The 24,155-nt window shown below is 34.5% G+C and overlaps 1 protein-coding gene across 1 annotated transcript in view; it reads right to left on the bottom strand.

The window, feature by feature from the left end:
- Nucleotides 1-24,155, bottom strand: part of LOC136026371 (roundabout homolog 2-like) — a 232,894-nt gene that overhangs the window by 25,671 nt on the left and 183,068 nt on the right. Inside the window, exons 14-15 of the mRNA XM_065702916.1 lie at nucleotides 21,700-21,959; nucleotides 571-676 (exon numbers count right to left, since the gene is read on the bottom strand). Of these exons, the coding sequence (XP_065558988.1) occupies nucleotides 571-676; nucleotides 21,700-21,959 (366 nt within the window). The remainder of the gene's footprint in view (nucleotides 1-570; nucleotides 677-21,699; nucleotides 21,960-24,155) is intronic.

The raw sequence follows: 24,155 nt of genomic DNA, 5'->3' as shown, positions 1-24,155 counted from the left end.
GACTCGGCTATTTATTGTAATTTCTCTTTGTTCCGAGTTTCATTTATTTATTGGTAGTGGTTGTGGTAGTTTTACGCTTGAAAGATTATCAGACTTTATTTCCGCTCATCTTTGGCATAACGGATTTCTTTACTTTTCTTTGAAAAATGTGTTTTGTGGAAAAGATTTTTTAAATTAGTCACTAAAAGAGAGATTGTTTTAGTTTTTAACAACAGCCAGCTAACCACGTAAAGAACGAACCCTTCGGAACCCTCAGTGAAGAATGAGCCCACTTTTTCAAATATATGATGAATGAACTGTGAAACAACATTGTTTTTATTCACTTTAAGTTTTAATTTCGCTCTTTACTTCCATCAGAACTACTGTTTTTCGGAACTTGTGTTCAAAAATCAATATTTCTACTAGGTGTGTAATTTCTCCCCGCTTCATCAAGATGATAAACCATGCAGATACGGTGGACTGATATACTTATTAAATATGTGTTTGAAAATCTATCTATAAATTATTTGAAAACTGTTTTGGAAGATAGGTGAACTTAAATATATATAAATTAATCAGGCCTATTTTTACCTGTTGAATAGCTGCTACCTTTGGAGTCGGGACTAACAATATCTGTCTCTCGGATTTGATGTGCAAATGGATAGACTGGTTTAATAATATCTGGTGCAAAAGAGTCCTAAAAAAGAATTATATAGGTTAAGTGGACAAAATTTGATAGTATAGGAGATGAAAATCATTGTGCAACTATGTTTCTTATTTAAATGAGGTGCTACCTGTTTACCTTTCAGGAAAAAACAACAAATGATAATGACACAGGACTAGTCTTGCAGTTGGGTGCTAAAATTCCTTAGCCCTTCACTTTGCGTGTTATGCCTGAGACGATGATTACCAAAAGGAGGGGAAACGAAAGAGAGAATGAGGGGGGAAGAGAGAGAGATGGGGAACGAAGGACATTACTAAATAAGGAAAGAGAAAGAAAGAAGAAGAAGAGAGAGAGAGAGTGAACACTAGAAATTTTAATAGTGCGTCGATTTCCTAGGAAAAAAACAGCAACGGAGGATTCTCTTAATCTCGGTTCTCCTTTGAATCTCTCTTCTTTTTCTTTAGTTTATTCAATCTTTATTTTTTGCTTTAAGTTTTTAAGTATTCTATTTTTTAAGCTATGAGTTTTCAGAAATTCCTAGAGGAATTATCATTAAAGAGTAGTATAAAGAAAGAAATAAAGAAAATATAAAAACAAAGAAAGTAGGTAATTGTATAATAAACCCCCTACCGCTCAAGATGTTCATTCATTGATGTATTATAGAACTGTTCTTTCTCTTTTGTTAGTTTCTTTCAGCTTAGCGCGAGACAAGACAAAGAGAAGTGACGGATTATATTTAATTTGTATAATTTGTATAATTTGGAATACGGAATATGTATAATTTGGGCTATATATTTGTGCATTGGAGGAGGGATGCGGGTAAGATTTTGGACAGTGTTAAGTTAGAAAACAGTTCTTACTACATAATCTGCAGACTAATTGTACCTAACACTAGGCATGAAGACCCGCTATACTTCACCCACTTCCCCCTAATGTGTACATATATTGCCCGAATTTGTTTCTAAAGCATTATATTTTTATCCTACTTTGGTATATTTCATTAGGATTGAGCGTCAGAGAAGCATATTAGAAGAATATTAGGTAGGGGATATATCATACAAGTACAAAAGATAACTTTACCTGTTGAAGTTCTTTACTAGTATCTAAAAAGAGGCGTTTAATCCAAATTACTTTAATAACATTGAATAATGTTCAAAACCATAGTTTAGGCACTAAGGCTCAGAAAAAAATTGCAGTTTTTTCTTTGTTACAGTTTCTCCCAGCTTAATATTTTCTATAAAAAAAAGTTTTCAGAGTACGTTGTAAAAGTATTGAACGTGGTTACTTCCGGTTATCTTGGGTGACTATGCATTTTGAAAGGGATCTATTTCTGAAAAAGCTTGGATGAATGAATTGTAATGAAAAGTTGTCAAAATAAATTTCAAATAATCTTTCTTTAATTGTCTTCTTTTATCAAATCCTTGTTCAGCGCTGCTTATGAAATCTTTTTTGTTTTTAAAGTGATTCTATGAAAAACGAAAACTCCAAAGTTTCTGCAAGTTTCTATTCTAAAAACATTTCTTATCTCTAAAGGCGAATATTTTAGGCAATCTGTCTAAGAAAATAACTCGAAATGATTGTAAAAGAGCTCATATTAAATAAAGATAACTGAAAGGGCACAAATGGTGAAGACAGGAAAGTAATCTCTTGTTTTTTCAAATGTCTATAGCATCTGTTGTGTTCCCAGATTAAAAAGCAAATAAAATGAGATATACCAAATAAAGAATAAAACAAAGAGCAAAATAAGCATGGAAACTCTCAAGTTAGTACGTTTAGGGTACTAGAGCTACTATTAAAAGAATAACTCCTTTTTTTTAAATCAATGAAATATTTTTCCATTTAGGAGCATTTCCTTCATATTCACTAATATCACAATGAACAATGACTATATATCTAGTTTTGTAAAGAATTACATAAAAAAAACTAGTTTTTGTTTAACTGAAAGTAAGGAGCGACATTAAAACTTAAAACGAACAGAAATTACTCCGTATATGAAATGGGTTGTCCCCTCCGCAATCCCTCGCTCTTTACGCTAAAGCTTTTAATTGTTTTGAAAAGCAGAATTGTGGCAAAGAGTCAAACTTTAGCGTAAAGAGCGAGGGATTACGGAGGGGATAACCCATTTCATATACGGAGTAATTTCTGTTCTTTTTAAGTTTTAATGTCGCTCCTTACTTTCAGTTAAAAAAACTAGTTTTTTTTTATGTAATTTCTGAACGTTTTTGAATTAATGCATGTTTGATTTTGGCTCTCCACACATAAATTATTAAAACGAAATTTGTATATTAATTCTTCTTTTGGCTAAATGGCTTTCTCTTAGTTTTGATCAGACGTCTTCTGGCAAAAAATACGAAATTCCACATTTTTGTAGATAGGAGCTTGAAAATTTTGCTGTAGGGTTCTCTGATAGACCGAATGCGATGGTGTGATTTTCGTGATTCTGTGACCTTTAGGGGGTGTTTTCCCCTATTTTCTAAAATAAGGCAAATATTTTCAATATTTTCAAATAACTTTTGATGACAAAGACTAAATTTGATGAAACTTATATATTTAAAATCAGCATGAAAATCTGATTCTTTTGATGTATATTTTAGCATCAAAATTCCGTTTTTTAGAGTTTCGTTTACTATTGAGCCGGGTCGCTCCTTACTACAGTTCGTTACCACGAACTGTTTGATACGAAAATGTCTTGAATATTGATGTGCTTTCTTTATTAAGCAGTAACAGCAGGAAGACGAATATTGCAAATGAGACTCTTCACAGATTCATACAGTCATAGGGATGTTCAAGAAGGGATTAACCAATTAGCATAAAAACAGTGTGGTTGTGATATAAAAAGATCTTTAATCTATATGAATATAAATATATATATATATATATATATATATATATATATAAATATATATATATATATATTTCTTATAATATATGTTTTTTCTTCTTCTTCACTTTTGTTTTGACTTGTCGTAATTATTACTGACAGAAGTATTCTGACGGTATATATTTGCATTTTGAATGTTTTCATAAATATAACGTCACTCCCATAAATCTTTTTTTTTCAAATTTAAGGCTCTTAACGAATTTCTACAAAGTTCTGATGTATTCAGATCGAGTTTTAGCCCAGAAAAACATAAATACTACTACTACTACTAATAACGCACCACAGCACCAAGCCGCCTGAGGCCAACACAGCTAAGCACGCTTCTTCTCCAGCCTAATCTATTCAAGGCATCCCTCTTTACACCCTCCCAGGAAGTTCCCATTTCTTTTAAATCTTTATTTATGACATGCTCCTACCCCAGACGAGTACGATCTGCTTTCCGTGTAGTCCTAGACGGTTAGCCAAAACGGATAATCTTCGGCAATCTGTCATCCTTCATCCGCAGAACGTGGCCTAGCCATCTCAACCTTTCTTTCATTATAGCACTAGAACGCGGGATTGAACCACATTTTTCATATAGCCTACTGTTTGAAATACGGTAAGTCGGCCAGATACCCAGAATGATCCGTAGGCAATTTCTCTGGAAAACATCTTGTAAATTTTCATCCGCTTTTCGGAGCACCCATGATTCAGAGCCATAATTGACCACTAACATCACTGTAGCTTCCAACATTCTAATCTTGGTTTGCAGAATTATCTTCCTATTCTTCCAAACTTTTTTTTAGTGTGAAAAAACACCCTGAGCCTTGGCTATTCTACTTTTAACATCTTCACTACTCCCACCATCTTTACTAATAATATTACCAAGGTAAGTGAAGCTGCCCACCTGATCAATCTTTTCGTAACCCATCGTCACATTTTCATCTTCACTTATTAGCCTTAGTGACTTAGTCTTCTTAAAATTAATTTTCAAACCTATTCTACCACCCTGAACTCGCAAAATCTATAAAAATTCATTCATTTTGCTCCCACTTCCATCTAATATCCTTAAACCATCAGCTTAATCTAAGCCCGGGGGGTCCTCCTCATTTGATTCCGTGGTCTCCAATTGCATTTCTTGTGCTTCTTAAGACGAAGTCCATCGAAATGATCCATATAAAGAGGGATAGAACACAATCCTGCTTAACTCCTGATTTAATACAAAACCAGTTGCTAACCTCATTTCCTACTTTGACCGCAGCGGTATTATTGTCATACATAGCACACATCACTTTAATGTATTTGTCTGGTATACCATATAAGGATAAGAACTTTGCTAAAGCTCTTCTATCAGCAAAATCGAACGCTTGCTCATAATCTAGAAACTGAGGACCAACGGTGTTTGACAACGAAGGCACTTCTGAATTATTAACTTAAGGGTGAAAACTTGGTTGACACATCCTCTACCTTTTCTAAAAACGCACTGTTCTTCTTTTCAAACTTTGTCCACAGCATCTCTCAGTCTAAAAAGTATCATATTACTAAGTAAAATACTATCTATAGAGACAAGACTAATGCCTCGACAATTACGACACTAACTCTTGTCACCTTTCTTATACAGTGGTTTAATTATAGTTTTCCCAAAATCATTAGGTACTTCCCCTTTTTCAAAAATCATACTCATAATCTTCAGTAGCTTATTTCTAACCTCGGAGCCACCATATTTAAGAAACTCATGTATAACACTGTCAGCATCTGGAACTTTATTATTTTTTAATTCTTTTAGTACTGTTGCTAATTCTTCCTCACAAAACAAATCTTCCTACAAATCCAAGGTATGACAAACTTTTTCATTTTCATCTATATCTTTTCCTGCAATTGTATTTCGGTTTAGCACATTCTCAAAATGTTCCACCCATCTCTCTTCAACTCTTTCCTTATCACTAATTGTGGTCCCATTCCTAGCTTTAACTGGGACTAGTCCGGATTGCCTACTCCCTCCCAGTTTACCAACATGCCAGTATAATATTTTACAATTTTGCCGTCTAGCTGCATCTTCCTGATCCTCAGCAATATTACCCATGGCCTCCACTTTACATTCCTTTTTTTGCATCCCACTTCTTTACATTCCTTTTGTTTTCATATGATCTATCACTCAGATAATTCTTCTACAAACCCCTTCTACTCTCTATTAGACATAAAGCTTTTTCACTAATATTCCTAGCTGTAGTCTTAACGGTCTTCCCTGAGACACCATCAGCAACTGTACAAAAATTTCTTCTAAAATTATTCAGTCCATCTTCCACATTGTCAAATCTTAAATTCTCAAGTTTAGTATTCAACTGTTCCTGGAAAGTTGCTCTTAAATTTTCATCCTGGAGTCTACCGACATTATAACTTTCCGGGAGGTAGTTAACCTTAAACACTACACGATTGTGATATTTACTTTTAGCATCACTAACAGCACTTCTATATACCCTACTATCTTGTATTGATCCTGCTAGTCTTCGGTTTACAATAACCTAATAAATAAGGCTTGCTGTCTTACCATCACGTGAATACCATGTCAACTTATGGGCCATTTTATGACCAAACACCGTACTGGTTATAACTAGGTTGTTATATCTACAAAATTGCAAAAGTCTGCAGCCATTTCTGTTTTCTTTTCTTATACCAAATTTATCTAGGCTAGGATACCATCTATCCCTATTTCTACCAGCCTGAGCGTCAAAGTCTCCTAGTAAAAACACCATATTTCTACCTGGTACCTTGTCTATTTGCTCATGTAACTGTAAGTAAAATTCATCTGAGTCACTAGTATCTCCTTCAGTTGGTTCATCAGAGAAATATACTACTATAACTGATACCCCGAACTTTTTAGTCATAAAATGAGCAACTAGTATTCTATTATTAGTACCTTCCCAGCCTAAACATGACTTAGTAGCTTCCTTATTCATCATCAGTCCTACTCCCTGCCTAAGTACCCCATCCTTCCTGCCTGAGTTACCTAATTTCATGATTCCTACTCCTGGGATATGAGTTTCTGAAACTCCTAAGAAATCCAGTTCAAACCGTCTAAATTCTTCAGTCAAAAAGTCGATACGATAGTAATCTTTTAACGTCATAACATTCCAAGTTCCGATTTTCGCGTTCTTTAAATCATTGTAATTATTTTAGCCTCAGGAAAAGCAATGATCTCGGATACCAGTGCAGGACGGGGACCAACATATCTTCTCAAGTGTACAGCGAAGTACTTAATCCGGCTTAGAATCGGACAACAAAAATCTCTGGGACCTCCAGTAAGTTGGAGGCTTTGTGCAATCCTGGGCCTAACTTGGTTACAACATGGTTTTCAGCACTTGGCGGTGCTCTTCTATCAACAAGAGTCGAAATCCTGCACAGACAGTCCCATGCCTTTTCCCTCCAACTCATTATATATTCATGTCTACAAATATTATGATACTACGGGGAGGCGATCCATAGTAGTAAATTAGCTAAGAAGAGGTTTTTCACCCTGAAAACGTGATTCAAAACAAGCCAAGCCCAGAAGAAATATCCAATAATCAGAGTCCCATGCGAATGCTGTGTTGTTTACTAGGCTATAATTTCCCCAAGGGGTGCCCCTCGTCAAGTAGGAAAAGATCCCCACTCATGCAGATCCGCAGTCTTGCAGGTACCCCGAAAGGGTCGAGGCAGTCCTTTGCAGAAGCTGTTGTCCATAGATCCGGATCTTACGCCCTACTGCAGTTGTCCCCCTATAGAGGATCTTCCCATGATGGTGTTCTGCATCACCATGTAATTTAACCCATTACGAGGAGAAGGTTTGTAACTCATGGAAAGTGTTGACACGCCAGTGGGCCCTGTTGAGTCTACATTTGAAGGGCCTTCTTCGTCCTTCACTTCTATTTATGGCCCCAGGAGAGGGTGCCCCAGTTTCTATTGTAGATCCCCAGGGACAAGGTCCTTTTTGGTCTGTGCCTCCTATGGAGGTACTCTACATATCTGTAGGGCATTCCTTATATGTTGTCCTCTACCAAAACCTAGCATGATTATCTAATAATTAACTAACTAATGCAGCTAATAAATAGTAAGAGTAAATTGCAGCTTTACTTTTAATTTAGACTTTAAAGTAAAGGATAAAGACAACACATACAAACTTTAAAATCCTCTGCCAAAACCTATCATGCAAACTAATCATTAACTAACTAATGCACAAAATTAATAGTTGTAAGAAATTGCTACTTTTTTTAATTTATACTCTAAAATCAAGAAAAAAGATAACACAAAAAAGCTCTATTGTCCTATACCAAAACCTAGCATATTAACTAATAATGAACTAACTAATTCAACTCATGAACAGTTTCACTAAATTGCCAATTTCCTTTTGATTTAGACTGTAAAATAAAGAAAAAAGATGACACACATATGCTCTGTTGTCCTCTGCCATAACCTAGTATGTTAACTAACAATCAACGATTATGTAACTAGGGGGGTTCTTCTCCCTAAACTAAAAAAACAAAAAAAAGAAAGAAAACTAAAAAAACTAAGTAAAAACAACTAAAGGCACACCAGGAGGAAACACCAGAGCAACTCAAAATCAGGCTTCAAGAGCAACGAGCGGCACAAAGAGAAAGGACACTCAAAGAGAAAATTCCAAAAGAAGGGTTAGGGGGAGGTTTAGGGGGGTAGTTTTACCGTCGGGGTAGTGCCCAAATCCTTATTTGAGCACTACAGAACTAGAGCATTGACCCAATGACAGACAGGTATCCGACCCGGATAGATATCCGACGCTTTTGGGTGAATGACCTACACATTCCTGTTAGAACATGATTAGCAAATATTCGATCTTCACTGAATAAAAGCAATGACCAATTATTATAATACTTAATATTCAAGTCATGACAACTATATGAATGAAAATTGTGTCTTAAAAAATTGATTTGTAATACAGTATGCCTAAAGTTGAAATTAAAAAATTAGTTTATATTTTAAGCAATGGTACGACAGCCTTTTGGTTATCCATGTCCTATCCTCCAAGGGCCCAAATATCCCTCCCTCAACTTTTTGTACTTATTTTATTAACTTTGATTCTTTTAACTTGGAATTTTTCCAACTTTTTTTGGAACTTATAAATTTTTTCAACTTTTCTAAATGTTTTAAAATGACATAAATATACTTAAAACGAAAACATTCACTTATGATGTTTTCGAAATACGAAATGAACATAATATAGATGCGTTAGTCGTGATTTTTCCAATTAGAAAAATAATGTTTCTAGTAACATTTTTTTTTACTTATAATTTCTTAGGACTTTAATTTCTTTTTATATGGACTTATAGTTTTTATAATTTTTTTTTGTAGGTTAAAATGACATAAAATATACTTAAAACCAAAAAAAAAACTCACTTGTGGTGTTTTCAAAATGCGAAATGAAGATGATTCAGATATTTTAGTCGTGATTTTTCCTATTAGGGAAATAGTATTTGTAATGACATATTTTTACTCTTTTTTAGAAGGGTGTCATATGATAATAGGCTGTGATATAGATAAAAAAGCATTATTCTTAGCATTATACAACAACAAAAGAGAGAATAATGAGTACTTTTTTCCCAAGACAGTGAACCAACAAAACCTATTTGAATATTTCGGTCCTATATCTAAGGGCCGTCTTCAGCAAAGAAAATAAAAAACAATAAAACACTTACAATAAAAGTTCTCAGTAAAAATCCATTTTTTTAAAATAGTCTAGGCATCATTACTTCTTAACGAAAAGTTCAGCCAAGACTGTGTGATAAAAGCTAATATTTTACAAGATAAAAAGGTAAATTCATTTCACTAACTGTATTTATTAAAAATGTCAATGATTTCTTATTGCGATATTTGCCTTCTCTGCAGCTAATCTGATAGTTCTTTTGGGATTGGGTTTGTTTTTGTTCGTTCCTATTTTTGTTTTATTTTGAATTAGATTATTTTCTATAATTAATTTTGTGTACATAGGATTGAGTGTGTTTTCACCCATGTCTCTATTTAGGGATGTATTATTTTTTAAGTTTCGTTTGATTTCTATTGCCTCGCGGACAGTTTGTTTGATTCCTAGGTCATTGCTAATTAGAATTGTTTCGTCAAATAGAACATAAGGGTTTGGATTTTCAAAAATATGATTACTTAAAGCTGGATCGAAAGATACGGAGTTATTTTTAGATTTTAATGCTTTTTCAATACTTTCTTTGTGTTGTTGTAATCTTGTTCCTAAATTTTGGTGGGTTCGACCAATGTAATAATTTCCACAACTACATGGTATTTGATATACCCCTCGTAGACGGGTAACTGGGGTTTTATCCATACCAGAATTGACAAGATTCATTATACTTAAATTGCTTGTGAATACAAAACGTAAATTGTTCTTTAAACAAACTTTTTTCAGTTTTGAAGTAATTTTCGGAACATAAGGTAGGTAAATCATGCTTGTGGCTTTATTCGAATCATTTACTGGTGTGGGATTCAAGGCTTCAGAAAAATGCATCTTTAATCTTTGAACAGTATTTATGAGAGAAATTGGGTACCCGTTGCCAAAAAGTATGTCTGTAATAAAATTTAATTCTTTTTTAACGTACGGCTCTGAACAGATATTAAGTACTCTATCCACAAGAGATATTACCACACCTCTTTTAACCTGTGGAGGATGGTTAGATTTGAAGTAAAGGTATCTATTATTATGCGTGGGTTTCCTGTAAACCGTAAAATCAAGTTTATTCACACTGCGTATTATCAATACATCTAAAAAAGGTATTTTTCCATCTCTTTCGGTCTCTAGAGTGAATTGCAGGATTCTATCGTAAGTACTTAAATGTTCTAGAAAACCTTTAAGTTCACTTTTGCCATAATTCCAAACTGAAATTACGTTGTCCATGAAACGTCCCCAAAACACATGATTAAGAAAATACGAATCTAGGGCCCAATTTTCAAGATTCTCGACGAAAATATTTGCGAGTAGGCCTGATAGAGGTACTCCCACAGGAAGGCTCCTTACCTTTTTGTAATATGAATCTCGAAACTGGAAGTGCATGGAATATTCGTTAAATAATTTAACCAAATGCATGAGAACATCGATGTCTAAACCTATTGCTGACTCTTCGATTAGATGGTAATTATTTTCCAGTTTATTTTGTAATAATTGTTCATATTTTGAAACATCAATACTAGTATACATGGAAATTATGTCAAAGCTGCTTAATATGGAATTTTCAGAAATGTCTATTTGTTCCAATTTTTCTTCAAGATCAACTGAATTTCTTATATAAGATTTTTGGGAGTGAAGCAATGGTTTAAATGTAGTGCATAACCATTTTCCAATGTTTGAGGCAGGTGATTTTGTACTAGCTACAATGGGTCATAGAGGAATGCCTTGTTTGTGCAATTTTGGTAATCCATAAAACTTTGAGCAAAAAACACGACGAGGGAGAAATTTATTGTACAACTGTGGAGTGATTCTGCCATTTTCTTTCAAAGTTTACAATGGGTCTTAGAAGAATGCCTTGTTTGTGCAATTTAGGTAATCCATAAAACTTTGAGCAAAAAACACCACGAGGGAGAAATTTATTGTACAACTGTGGAATGATTCTGCCATTTTCTTTCAAAGTTTTTAATTCTTTTATTACTTTTTGAGCAAATTGATCAGTCTGGTCATGGGTTGATTTAACATAAGTGGTTGTATCAGTTAAATGTGACTGAATTTTACCATCATAATCAGTTTTATTCATAATTACTATGGAGTTGCTTTTATCGGCTTTAGTGATTATTATTGAGGAATTCTTACGGAGTTTGTTCAAAACTTTTGTGTCATATGATTTTTCCATTACGTTATTGGGAGAATTAGGAAGTTTTAATGAAGTGTTGTAAAGAGTGTTAATTAAACAAGATCATACTGTATCCGGGTTTGAAACAAGAGCACTACATTTGTGGAGAGAGGATTCTAAAGATGTTACCAAGTCTGCAACTGGAACTTGTTTCGGTAAAAACGAAAATTTTGGCCCTTGTTCTAGGACTTTTTCTTCAACATAGCTAAGCTTTTTAGATGAAATATTTATAATCGCAGGTCTAGGACTTATCTTATATTTGACGTATTTGACGTATGTACTGGGTTGACCACTTGAGAATCATATTTCAACTTTGTAAACTTATTAGTGAGTCTCTCTTGTGACACACGGAAATCATGGTGGAATAAATTCCTTTCCATCCTAACAATCTGCAAAAAATCATCAGTGGACAATCTCTGGGACAGAATCTCGAGATTCTTATTACAAATAGGTAAGGGGCCTTCTAATTGGAGCACCTCTATCAGGCCTACTCACAAATATTTTTTTCGAGAATCTTGAAAATTGGGCCCTAGATTCGTATTTTCTTCATCATGTGTTTTGGGGACGTTTCATGGACGACGTTTCATGGTCTTTTGTTGTTGTATTATGGAAAGGCAGTGTGGTGTTCGTCATTATTTATATTCTCAGCATTTATGTATACAATCCTTGGAAAGACTTTCGAGTTGAAAATACCCTTTCCTACGTATATAATATAAGTTTCAGTGCCCAAGAGTGAAATGTTTTAAGAAGGCTTATGAATTTATTTATTAATAAAACTTGTATTTACAAAAGAGTCTCTATTCTTTAGATTTTTTCTTCCACGTTTAAGCAACCATCGATAATGATAAGTGGTGGCAGTACATGAGGAATCAATTCGTACTCATATCGGAATGCAAAGTCAGGGTAACATTTTATACAATATAATCAATTTACCCAATTTGGACCCCTACATGCAGAAATACAAATCCTATTGCACAAATTCGGATTTCCTCGACAATATTCAAAGGGTTAGCAACAACCTTATAATTATTAATGAAGCCCATCGCCTGTAAGGATGGGATATTGGTTATGTGTATTTCAAACAGAGAAGAATATTGTATTTTCTGATTTCCTTGGCCTACCGTATGCATTCTACACACCTCACATCAAAAACTTTCTTGAGCAAAGTGGAAAATCGTTTATTCAAAATCGGAAGCGAGTACAAAGTTTTTCAACCGAAAGCTTTGGCATTTATGCACTGTTATATTTTATTTTTCGATGTCGCGGATATACTTACAGTGAATTTCTCAGCATTTATGTAGATAATCCTGGATTGAACAACTTTCCAGTTGAAAATGCCCTTTTCTACCTGTATAAAATAAATTTCAGTTGCATAAGAATTAAATGCTTAAAAATGCTTGTAATATTGTTTATTAATAAAACTTGTATGTAGGCTACAAACGAGTCTTCATTCTGTAGATTTCTACTTCCACGTATAGGTAAATATTGGTAATGTTAAGTGGCGGCATCATATCAGAATTCAACTTGTACTCATCTTGGTATGCAAAGTCAGGGTATTATTATATCTCCTTGTAAAGTTAATAATACTATTTTGATTCATATTACAAAATTCACGTGTTTAAATCTGATGATTTAAAGCAATGTCACATACAACATTCTCACATGAAGTATCGTTTCCTTTAACAGCCAAATAAAAGTCAGTAGGCTTATGATCATAGTAGCCAGTATCTTTACAGCGATGCTGTAAAAACCACACTCTCTTATTATTTCAGCAATTGAAGCGTTGACTACGTTTTTCCCCCCAAAACAATTTCAGACCAAGACGATGCGACAGCCAAATAAAAGTCAGTAGGCCTATGATCATAGTAGCCAGTATCTTTACAGCGATGCTGTAAAAACCACACTCTCTTATTATTTCAGCAATTGAAGCGTTGACTACGTTTTTCCCCCCAAAACAATTTCAGACCAAGACGATGCTAATCTCTTAAAAATAATCTGAAATCACTTATATGGTTTTTCCAATCATACCAGAGTAAATATTTTCCCATTCATCACATCTATCATAGTGACAATTGGAACAGAGGAAACCTATAGTGCGAGAGTCACAAACATCTTCAAGACCGGAGATATAGTCTTTAATTTGCGCTGCAAATCCTCTATGCAATTTACAGGGATTGCATGATCTACAATTTCTATTATAGTCATTAACAACGGTATAATTCTTCCAGGATGACCAGCTGCCCAATGTATAAAAATATAATGGAATGTGTAAAACATTTTTCAATATTGACTGTCTCACTTCCAAAAAGAAACTGACTCGCGATCGATAAAATGAATATCTTCTAGGAAGAGCAGTAATCGAGAAACGTCACGAAACTTATTTGACGTATTTGTTGTTGCCTTGCAAAATGGCCGTCTTAAGCGAATTTTTAGGTAGTACTCAAAAGTGAATCCAAAATATCATTTTATTTTGTTTCAATTAATATGTCAATCAAACGAGTCAATGCGTCAGACCCACGACGTAAAAGTTTCATATAGTAGTCCAAACACGGAGAATCATTTGCGTGATGTCGTTAATCATTCCTTTAGAAAATATTTGTTATCTCTTTGAAGGAATAATTCTTGAAAATCATAATATGGAATCAAACGTTTTCCAACTTGACTAGATTCCGTACGTTTTTTTCTCAAATGCAGCCATTTTTAATCCTGGCACTCTCACTACTGACTATAGACTAGCGAAGAATAAAGATTCTTTCGCGATAGTAAAGTATCCAACAACAAGAGTAACTAAATCACTTTTTTTTATTGATTCAGGTTGTTGTCTTCAATATATTTTACTAATGCATTTAATCCGTCAGGTAATCTTTGCATATACATTATATTCACTTTTTCCGCAAAGCATAACTGATCTTCCAACTTGAATTTACTCAATGATATTACATATCTTGCAAACATCTCGGCCCATTCAAGGGTTGGCTGACAACCCATATTATTTCTGCTACTACGTTAGGCACTCAAGGTTTCATTTTGCCATTGTTAGCACCTTCAGTATCCAATAGAGTAAAAGCATCCGTCACTACAGAATATACCAAGATTAATATTGTTGATGTTGACACACTGAGCTCTTTTTCGATACTGAGGTGAGTAAACCGTAAGATCTAACAACTCACGTGTTGTTGACCTTCAAAACTAGTTTTTGCTGCATTATAAGGATCTCCCTGAACCGAAGCAAGTCATGTGAAACTACGTCATCTTCAAAAGTAAATATTGGATGATGATCATTTTTTTTAACAATCGGGACTCTCCCGATGGACTAAAGGATCCTGAACTCAAACAATTCCTATTACATAACAACCAATGAAATCTAGAATAGACCTTTTATATAAGTAAACAAACAAGCTGCTATTAAGTAGCAATCTGGTGTACTGTACCATTACATAACAAACAAATGCACTATAGTATTGCGAAAGACTCATGTGCGAGTATTAATATCTTGAGGGGTTAGTGGCTCCATTAGTATACCCCTGTCTGTGTCGTCAGATAGATTGGGCCGTCACTATTGACTTTTATTTTACATTCTATGTGCTTCTGTTCATCTTGACAGGCTTTCATTTTGGGGGTCATAGGTCCAAGTTTCAAAACGGTGACGGGATTAACAATGGTGCCATCCCCCCCCCCAAAAAAAAAACAATTGATAAAAGAAAACAAAATAATATTATTGAAAAATTGTTGTTTAGCATTACCCACAATACAATTTTCGTATGCCCCCCTCCCTGATACAACTGAAAAGGTAACATAATATAAACGACATGAAAGATATGTATATCACAGTATGTAGCCCATACAATCAGCAATTCCACTGTCCCTGAATTGCTTGGTTATCCCAAAATCATCCCGAAAAAAATTGGGCTCTCTGGAATTTCACCAAAAATTACCGTTTATAAGCAAAGAAAGGTAACACAAAATAAAAACAAAAAAATCTTTCGGCAAGATTTCGATGAGCCCGATTTCTTTTGGGAAATTTGGAAATGATCTCGAAAATTCCACGATAGGGGACAAACAGACCATCGTAATAAAGCTTGCTTTTCAAGCCAAAACAAAAGGAGGATGCACTTGGGTACTATAAAATATATTTCCCCCAGTCAATTTATCCTTTTTATTGTCAATATGCCACTCAAAGTGCCGATTAGGTTTATAGATACAAAGCCACTAAATATAGAGAGTCAAGTCCTGTGAGATTTGTCAGAAGATGATCTTTGGCTAAAAGCTTTTTGAGGTAGACCGTATCTACTAATAACTATTACGGAAGGGGACTTCAAAATGAATATGAAAATAAAGTGCTCAACACCCCAACTGACTAATAAACTCCCAAAGGACCGAAACATAAGCCTAGTGCATATTCTATATTCACTTTGTTTTGCGTGAATCTATAATTTGAACAAATCATCTGCAGCGGTGGGGTTGCAAAAGTTTGAGCATCAATGGGTTTGAATCGCTACCAGGTGTTACTCGAGTTGATAAGCATGGTATTCGCAGCCCTGCCGAAAATTCTTGGAAAATTATATTGAACTATATAATATTTAACACCCCAAGGTTGAAAACTTGATTTGAATAATAGTTGATCTTCACAAAAAGCTATTTATTGAAACGACAAACATTCAGCATCTCTACGTTTTTATTCAATTGTCATTTTGTTTGAGGAATTGTGAATAGACTCTTAGCCAGACAGAAGACATTCAAACTCTATTTTTAAATATTTTTTTCTAAATTTTGTTTGATCTTTTTGAGAACTATTTAGTTTAAATTTCTCTGAAAAATATAACCCTAAATTCACCATTCAAATTTTTCGTTGATTCATTTCTGTCACTGTAATTTTCTAGTTCATGTGGACATGGGCGAAACAGTTTTTTTGCAAATGACTTCCGTATTAACCTTACAATTTAACGTATAAACATTGACAAGCTATAGCATAGGAACAAATTAAGTACATTTTTTCAGATACTTAGCTATGCCCCTTCCCAGATTTTTCAGAGGACACTGCCCAATCTTCGTTCACCTCTCCATTATGCCCAAGTGTATTACCACACTAGGAAATAGTCCAAAGGGGATATTCCTTTGAAACAAGTGTTTTTTTGTTTTTTTAAAGACCAGCTCAACTTTGGTTATCAAGATTGCTGATTTCTATATTATCTCGAAAGAAAATACTCCTAGAAGGAATGGCCTTCCATTACAAGTACACTAATCCTCATTAGAGCAGACACTTGGAAAAAGGATTTTCAGTTACCAAGGTAACAGCATGTTTCCGATTCCATTTAGTAATATTATTTGAATTGGATTGGCATTACATGATCCTATTCATTTTTTTCGGCTTTAGATAGAGAAGTGTCATGTGATATTAAAAACATCTTTTAAAAAATAAAAGAAAAAAGTTTAGCGAAAAAAAAATTGATAAAAGAACGATAAACGAAACCATATTTTTACCTTATTTTAAACCATTTTTATCAAGGGACCGCACCAGAGCTTTCCTAAATCAGTGACAATGGTTTGGATTGTAACATATCAATCATCAAAGGTGTCATAAATGTCTCATAGCCTGAAATGCATTTCCCAGGGTTCAAGTCCCCCTCTAACCCATGGAAAAAGTCTTACAACAAGAACCTGACCATAATCCACCATACTAAGAGCTTTTGTCACAAATAGGCTACAGCTTATGAATTTTTAGTAGAAAATGAAACAATCCTATATGGCTATACTTTTATTTTATTTTATCTTTACTTCCAACGAATTGAGCAAAAACTTTTCAAAAATTACTGATGGACTTACGATGATCTCAACTACCTTAAAACTAAATTGAAATTGAATACCTAAAAGATAAGAAAACATGGTGGCTTATGAGACCTCTGGCAAATAAATAATAAACGTACATCCTCATTTCAACCTACATCCTCCCAATAGACCTACATCCCCCCTTTTAAACCAACATCCTATTAATTAAAACAGACGTATCGTATTAAAGAAGACAGTGGGAAAACTTATCGAAGCTGGTTCAAAAATACTTTCCCTGGATCTTTTATCGAAATATTCGCGAGGGATCGTAAAATTTTCCAAGGACAAAAATAATTTTATTTTGTCGCATAAGACTACAATTCTTGAAAAGAAATCTCTTGGTGATTCCCTGCTGCCAAGAAAAAGCTGTTCTTGTTCCTTGGTCCATTTCACGTACACTAATACTGACATAATTATGTTCATTCAAAGTTCCAATGTAAAGTTTAATATTTGTTCTTGCAATATATTTCAGTGCACTGAATCTTACAACGTAAAATTACGAGCTTACATCGTAAAATTACGAGCTTACAACGTAAAATTTCGTTTTTTTCTTTCTTTAACAAATAAAACTCGATTCGAGCTTTGGGTTCTATATGTGTCCTTCAGTTGGGGAAATCTTTCGACAAAGCCCGGTGATGACGAAAAAACGTTACCTATAACCTGAACTCAGGCGATGATTTTGTTCAAACAGCCTTTTTTCCCGAGGGTTATTAGCTGCTTTTTGAATAGGCAAAGAGAAATTAACCTTTCATTTTGCCCCAAAGAATGTGGCTGTCTTTGTATTGAATAAAAAAACAAACAAGTTTTTTTAAACTGAAAGTAAGGAGCAACATTAAAACTTAAAACGAACAGAAATTATTACATATATATGAGGGGGCTGCTCCTCTTCAACACTTCGCTCTTTATACTAAATTTTTTTAGCACTTAAAAAAATCTTATTATTATTCTAATTAAACGAACATGGTGTTTCACGAGTCGTTCTTAAAGAATTGGGACAGAATTTAAACATTAGGGTAAAGAATGAGGTGTTGAGGAGGAAGAGCCCTCCCTCATATACGTAATGATTTCTGTTCGTTCTTAGTTTTAATGTTGCTCATTACTTCAGTTTAAAAAGATTGTTTTTTATTCGATTTCTGATCGTTTTTAAGTAAAGTTGGAAACCTGGCTACACCTCGTCGGAAAAATCCCTCTTTCTCACCGATTTATTCTTTAGAAAATTCAGTCCTGGTGAAAGTTTACCGCGGACAGTTACCCTTACCACGCGTGACATTTAATCGGCAAAGAGAAAGCAAACATAAGCAGAATTTAGTAAAGGAACTCTGGCGAATTTCCCCAGTGTAAAATTTATTCTGAAGAATTCACCCCCTGGAAACTTCCCTCCCTATGGAAAATTATCCCGTGGAAAATACAACGAGTAGAAAATTCCCCCCCCCCAACCTGAAAAATGTATGCATACTTACCAATAAAAATACTCAATGTAAAGAATGGGTAAACTTTCAAACTTAAATAGCTTTCCCTAGAGGCTGTGGGGGGGTCATGATATCTTCGAAAGCATAGTTATTCGGCCTTTCAACTATGCCACACAAAATAGCTATCTCAAAATCTCAAGAATCTCAAGAAGAAAGGGGTATGGAAGGGGGCCTAGATGCTCGCCAATTTTTTGGTCACTTAAAATAGCCTCTAGAACTTTTAATTTCCGTTTGAGTGAGACCCCACCCGATGTTCTAGGACCACTGGATCGATACGATCACCCCTGAAAAAAAAAACAAATAAATAAAGACGCATCCGTGATCTTTCTTCTGGTGAAAAATATAAAATACAAAATTTTTGCAGATAAGAGCTTGAAACCCTTACAGTAGGGTTTTCTGATACGCTCAATCTGATGTTGTAATTTCCATTAAGGTTCTACGACTTTTAGAGGATGTTTCTCTCTTTTTTCGAAAATCTGACAAATTTTCCCAGGCTCCTAAAATTTTGTAGGTATTAAGAAACTGAATGAGTCTTATATATTTGAAATCAAACAGTTCGTGGTAACGAACTGTAGTAAGGAGCGACCCGGCTCAATAGTAATCAAAACTCTAAAAAATGGAATTTTGATACCAATAGTTACATCAAAAGAATTGCATTTTAATGCTGATTTTAAATATATAAGTTTCATTAAGATCAGTTATACCCAATAAAAGTTACGAGCCTGAAAAAAATTTGCCTTATTTTAGAAAATAGGGGTAAACACTCCCTAAAAGTTATACAATCTTAACGAATATCAAACCATCAGATTCAGCGTATCAGAGAACCTCATTGTAGAAGTTTCAAGCGCCTATCTACAAAAATGTGGAATTTCGCATTTTTTGCCCGAAGACAGATCAAGGATGCGTTTTTATTTTTTTTTTTTTTTTTTTTCCCAGGGGTGATCGTATCAACTGAGTGGTCCTAGAATGTCGCGAGAGGGCTCGTTCTAACTGAAATGAAAAGTTCTAGTGCCCTTTTTAAGTGACCGAAAAATTGGAGGGCACCTAGTCCCCCAACGCTAATTTTTTCCCAAAAGTCGCAGGATCAAAATTCTGAGATAGCCATTTTATTCACCATAGTCGAAAAACCTAATAACTATGTCTTTAGGGACGACTTTCTCCCCCAGTCCCTTGGGAGAGGCTGCAAGTTACAAACTTTGACATGTGTTTACATATAGTAATGGTTACTGGGAAGTGTACAGACGTTTTCAGGGGGATTTTTTTGGTTTAGGGGGGAGAGTTGAGGGGGGTTACGTGGGAGGATATTTCCATGGAGGAGCTTTTCATGGGGAAGAGAATTTCAATGAAGAGGGCGCAGGGTTTTCTAGCATTATTTGAAAAAAAAAGAAAAAATAAATATGAAAAGTTTTTTCAACTGGGAGTAAGGAGCAGTATTAAAACTTAAAACGAACAGAAATTATAACGCATATGAGGGGTTTACCTCCTCGTTATACCTCACTTTTTACGCTAAAGTATTTCAACTATTTATTCTACGGTCTTTGTGATTCAGAGGTCATTCTTAAGGAATTGGGACATTTAAGCTTTAGTGTAAAGAGCGAGGTATCGACGAGGGTTGAACCCCCTCATATACGTAATGAAAATATACGAATATAGAAGTTAGTTACGTAAGCTAATTCGTAAGTTACGTATAATTTTTACCAATGAAAACGTTTGTAAAAAATTGAAAGTTCTAGTTTTTAAGTAATCAAAAAATTGGAGTGGAACTAGGGCTCCTCTCTCACTCCTTTTTTCTCAAAATCTTCCGATTAATTGCAATTAACTAATATGCAAATTTTGTTTTAATTGTTTATAAGCGGAGAGCCAAGATCAAAACATGCATTAATTCAAAAACCTCCAGAAATTAAATAAAAAAAAAGTTTTTTTAAATGAAAGTAAGGAGCAACATTAAAACTTAAAACCGAAAAAGCGTAAAAAGCGTAAAGGCGTTAAAAGCGTAAAGAGCGGGCGTTGAGGAGGAAAAGCCCCTTTCATATACGGAGTAATTTCTGTTCGTTTTAAGTTTTAATGTTTCTCCTTACTTTCATTAAAAAAACTTGTTTTTTTTATTTAATTAGAATAGGAACCTGATTCTTTTGATATATCTATTCGTATCAAAATTCTGTTTCTGTCGCTATTGAGCCGGGTCACTCCTAAGTTGGTTACGTAGAGCTGCTTGATAGTGCTTTTCTGTACTGAAAAAAAAAAAACAACAAAAAAAACATACCTAGCTCCAGACACCAGATAACAGCCATATGTATCTTTTATTCGGGTTATCAATCAGTTACATTCGAACAGTACTTTCAAACTAAAAAAAAAATGTCTAAACTTTTAAATCCTTTGGTTAGTTGAAGTTGGTGGATTTAAAGAGGTGACTGCGCAGAATCTGCCAGGCATAGAAATTATCTTAAGCATAACAATCAAGAAGCGGTATAACTTTTATAGGAATCTTATTCAACAAGATATGTTGGAGCTAACTAAGCTTTTTTTTTAAATTTACGAGTGGATTATAACACATACCTGTAAAAATATGTTACGGTTGAACCTCTGTTGATTTTTGTAAGACTAGTTTAGTGAGTACAAACACTACCATAAACGTTAGAAGCAAATAGGCGCTATCCAACCAAGATTTTACTAAATAAAATCCAAAAAGATCACTAGATAAAATTGATCATATTTATTAAAAAATATATTCATTTGTCACACCCACTTAAGAAGATTATCTGCAGGTTATGTACAGTTTACAGTTTTATACGGAACATTGGATTTTTTGATTATTGGACTAGGGTTATTACAGATTTTTTTTTTCTTCTTTCGTTTATGAGGTTATAACCAATGCTTCATAGCAAATTCGACTTAAGTAGTAGGTCTATCGAATTTGAACATTACTAGATTGCTTTTGACGCTAGTATTTATACTTATACTAAATCCTCAATTTTAAGGCTATTTACACATTTTTTACGTTCATTAGTTCCTATCTCCAATTAAAATTTCTGTAAATAAACTTACTTGATATTGATATTTGTTTCCTTTCTTGTAGGAAGATGTAACAATAACAGTTGACGCGTAAGCTGAAGGCGCATTATCATAAACAGCAAACCTACTTTGTTCCAACTCAGCATATTCTGAGCTTCTTATATCGTCTCCCATAAGCCGTGTTGCAGCATATGGATTGTTATTATATTCATCAGCTGGCCAGCCATGAGAAAATAACACATCAGGATGATTGTAGCTTGAATGAACGATTTCGCCATTCTTCTTTAAAGTTGCTAAAGTAAACCGAAATTAAAAAATTAACAAATGAAGTAAACAGAATAGAGTTAGAACAAAGTCAGGCCATAACTGAATATGCTATTCAAAAACAAAAATACCTCCAATCCCAGCCAAGTTTCGTGTATGGTTACAGTCGAAATGGAGGGAAATACTTTTTTTCTGTCCCTCTACTATTTTATGACATGGTTTAATTTGGTTTTGCTGTCCAATGTACATTTCTAGTTTAAATTAAAATAATTTTACATCGCGAACATACTGGTGCATGGTATGGTTAGATAGTACCTTCTTAACAATTAATTTTTCTGATTCGCTGGGGCTTTGAAAGACTTCTCCCTTCTTCTGTGCTTCTGTAGTAAGTCATGTATGCTAAGGTAATGTTTTTAGTAATAAAATGTCAGCACTATTGAGTGACGTGCTGATTTTATTTCCAAACGTTTTAAAAGCCTTATCATGCTACTCATAGTTCTCAGCATGAGCCTCTTCCGATATCAAATAACAAACTGGTTGTGACATTATGGAGACCTTTTTTTTTGTGTTTTACGTTGCCTTCATGAGAAAGGTTTTATGAGCTTCTTGAAATCAAATAGGTGGGCTCTAGGTGCATCATGGTCGTCGAAATAACATGTAAGCCTATGCTAAGGACATTGAATTGTCTAGGGAACGTCAAAGGGGATACTGAACAAAATCCAAATTATTTTTAAGTGCATCAGATTGTTAAATTGGCAAATATGCAATAACTCAGAAGCAGCCGGGGTGTTCAGGTGAAACTTTCAGGGAATATTGAGGGAAATATTGAAACTAAATCATAAGACACTGAGCATTCAAGCTACCAATAGGGCATGTCCGCGATATCTCCGGAAATTCTAAGGATGATAAGTTGGAATGTTTAGGGAGAGTGAAGAGGGTGATGAACAAAATCAAAAGATGCTATGTGCATCAAGGTTGTAAAAGGAATTATGCTGAACTTGCTGAATTGTTGAAGCGGATGTGGAATCAAACAGTTCGTGGAAACGAACTGTAGTAAGGAGCGACCCGGCTCAATAGTAACCGAAACACTTTAAAACAGAACATCAAAGGAATTGCATTTTAATGCTGATTTTAAATATATAACTTTCATCAAGCTTATGTCTTATCCATCAAAAGTTACGAGCATGAGAAAATTTGCCTTATTTTAGAAACTAGGGAGATATTCCCCCTTAAAATCATGGAATCTTAACGAGAATCACACCATCACATTCAGCGTATCAAAGAACCCTACACTAGAAGTTTCAAGCTCCTATATACAAAAATGTGGAATTTTGTATTTTTTGCCAGAAGACTGATCATGGATGCGTGTTGATTTGTTTGTTTGTTTTTTCCCCCGGGGAGATCAAGTCGACCCAGTGATCCTAGAACGTTGTAAGTGGGCTCATACTAACAGAAATTAAAAGTTCTAGTGCCCTCTTTAAGTGACCAAAAAATTGGAGGGCACCTACACCCCGCCCCACGCTCATTTTTTCCCAAAGTCACCGGATCAAAATTCTGAAATAACCATTATATTCAGCACAGTCAAAACACCTAAAACTAAATCTTTGAGGACGACTTACTCCCCCAAAGTCCCCGTGGGAGGGGCTGCAAGTTACATACTTAGACCAGTGTTTACATATAGTAATGATTATTGGGAAGTGTACAGATATTTTCAGGGAGATTTTTTTTGGTTGGGGGAGGAGGAGCTGAGGGGAAGGGATTACGTGGGGGATCTTACCATGGAGGAATGTGTCATGGGGGAACAGTATTTCCATGAAGGAAGCGCAGAATCTTCTAGTATTATTAAAAATAAACAATGCAAAAATAAATATGAAAAAGTTTTTTCAACTGAAAGTAAGGAGCAGCATTAAATCTTAAAATAAACAGAAATTATTACACTTTTAGGTTCACCTTCTCCTAATACCTCGCTCTTTACGCTAAATTATTTTTAGTAATTTCAACTATTTATTCTACTGCCTTTGTGATTCAGGGGTCATTCTTGAGGAATTGGGACAAGCTTAAGCTTTAGTGTAAAGAGCGAGGTATTGACGAGGGGGAGAACCCCCTCATATACGTAATAAAAACATACGAATATAGAAGTTCGTTACGTAAGTGAATTCGTGAGTTTATTTTTTACTAACAAAAACTAACCAAGTTCTAGTTGCCTTTTTAAGTAACTAAAAAAT

The sequence above is a fragment of the Artemia franciscana genome, chromosome 4 (genome assembly GCF_032884065.1).
Source record: "Artemia franciscana chromosome 4, ASM3288406v1, whole genome shotgun sequence".
Taxonomy (NCBI): Eukaryota; Metazoa; Arthropoda; class Branchiopoda; order Anostraca; family Artemiidae; genus Artemia; species Artemia franciscana.
The sequence above is the reverse complement of the archived record's forward strand: the minus strand, read 5'-3'. Positions and strand labels throughout refer to the sequence as shown.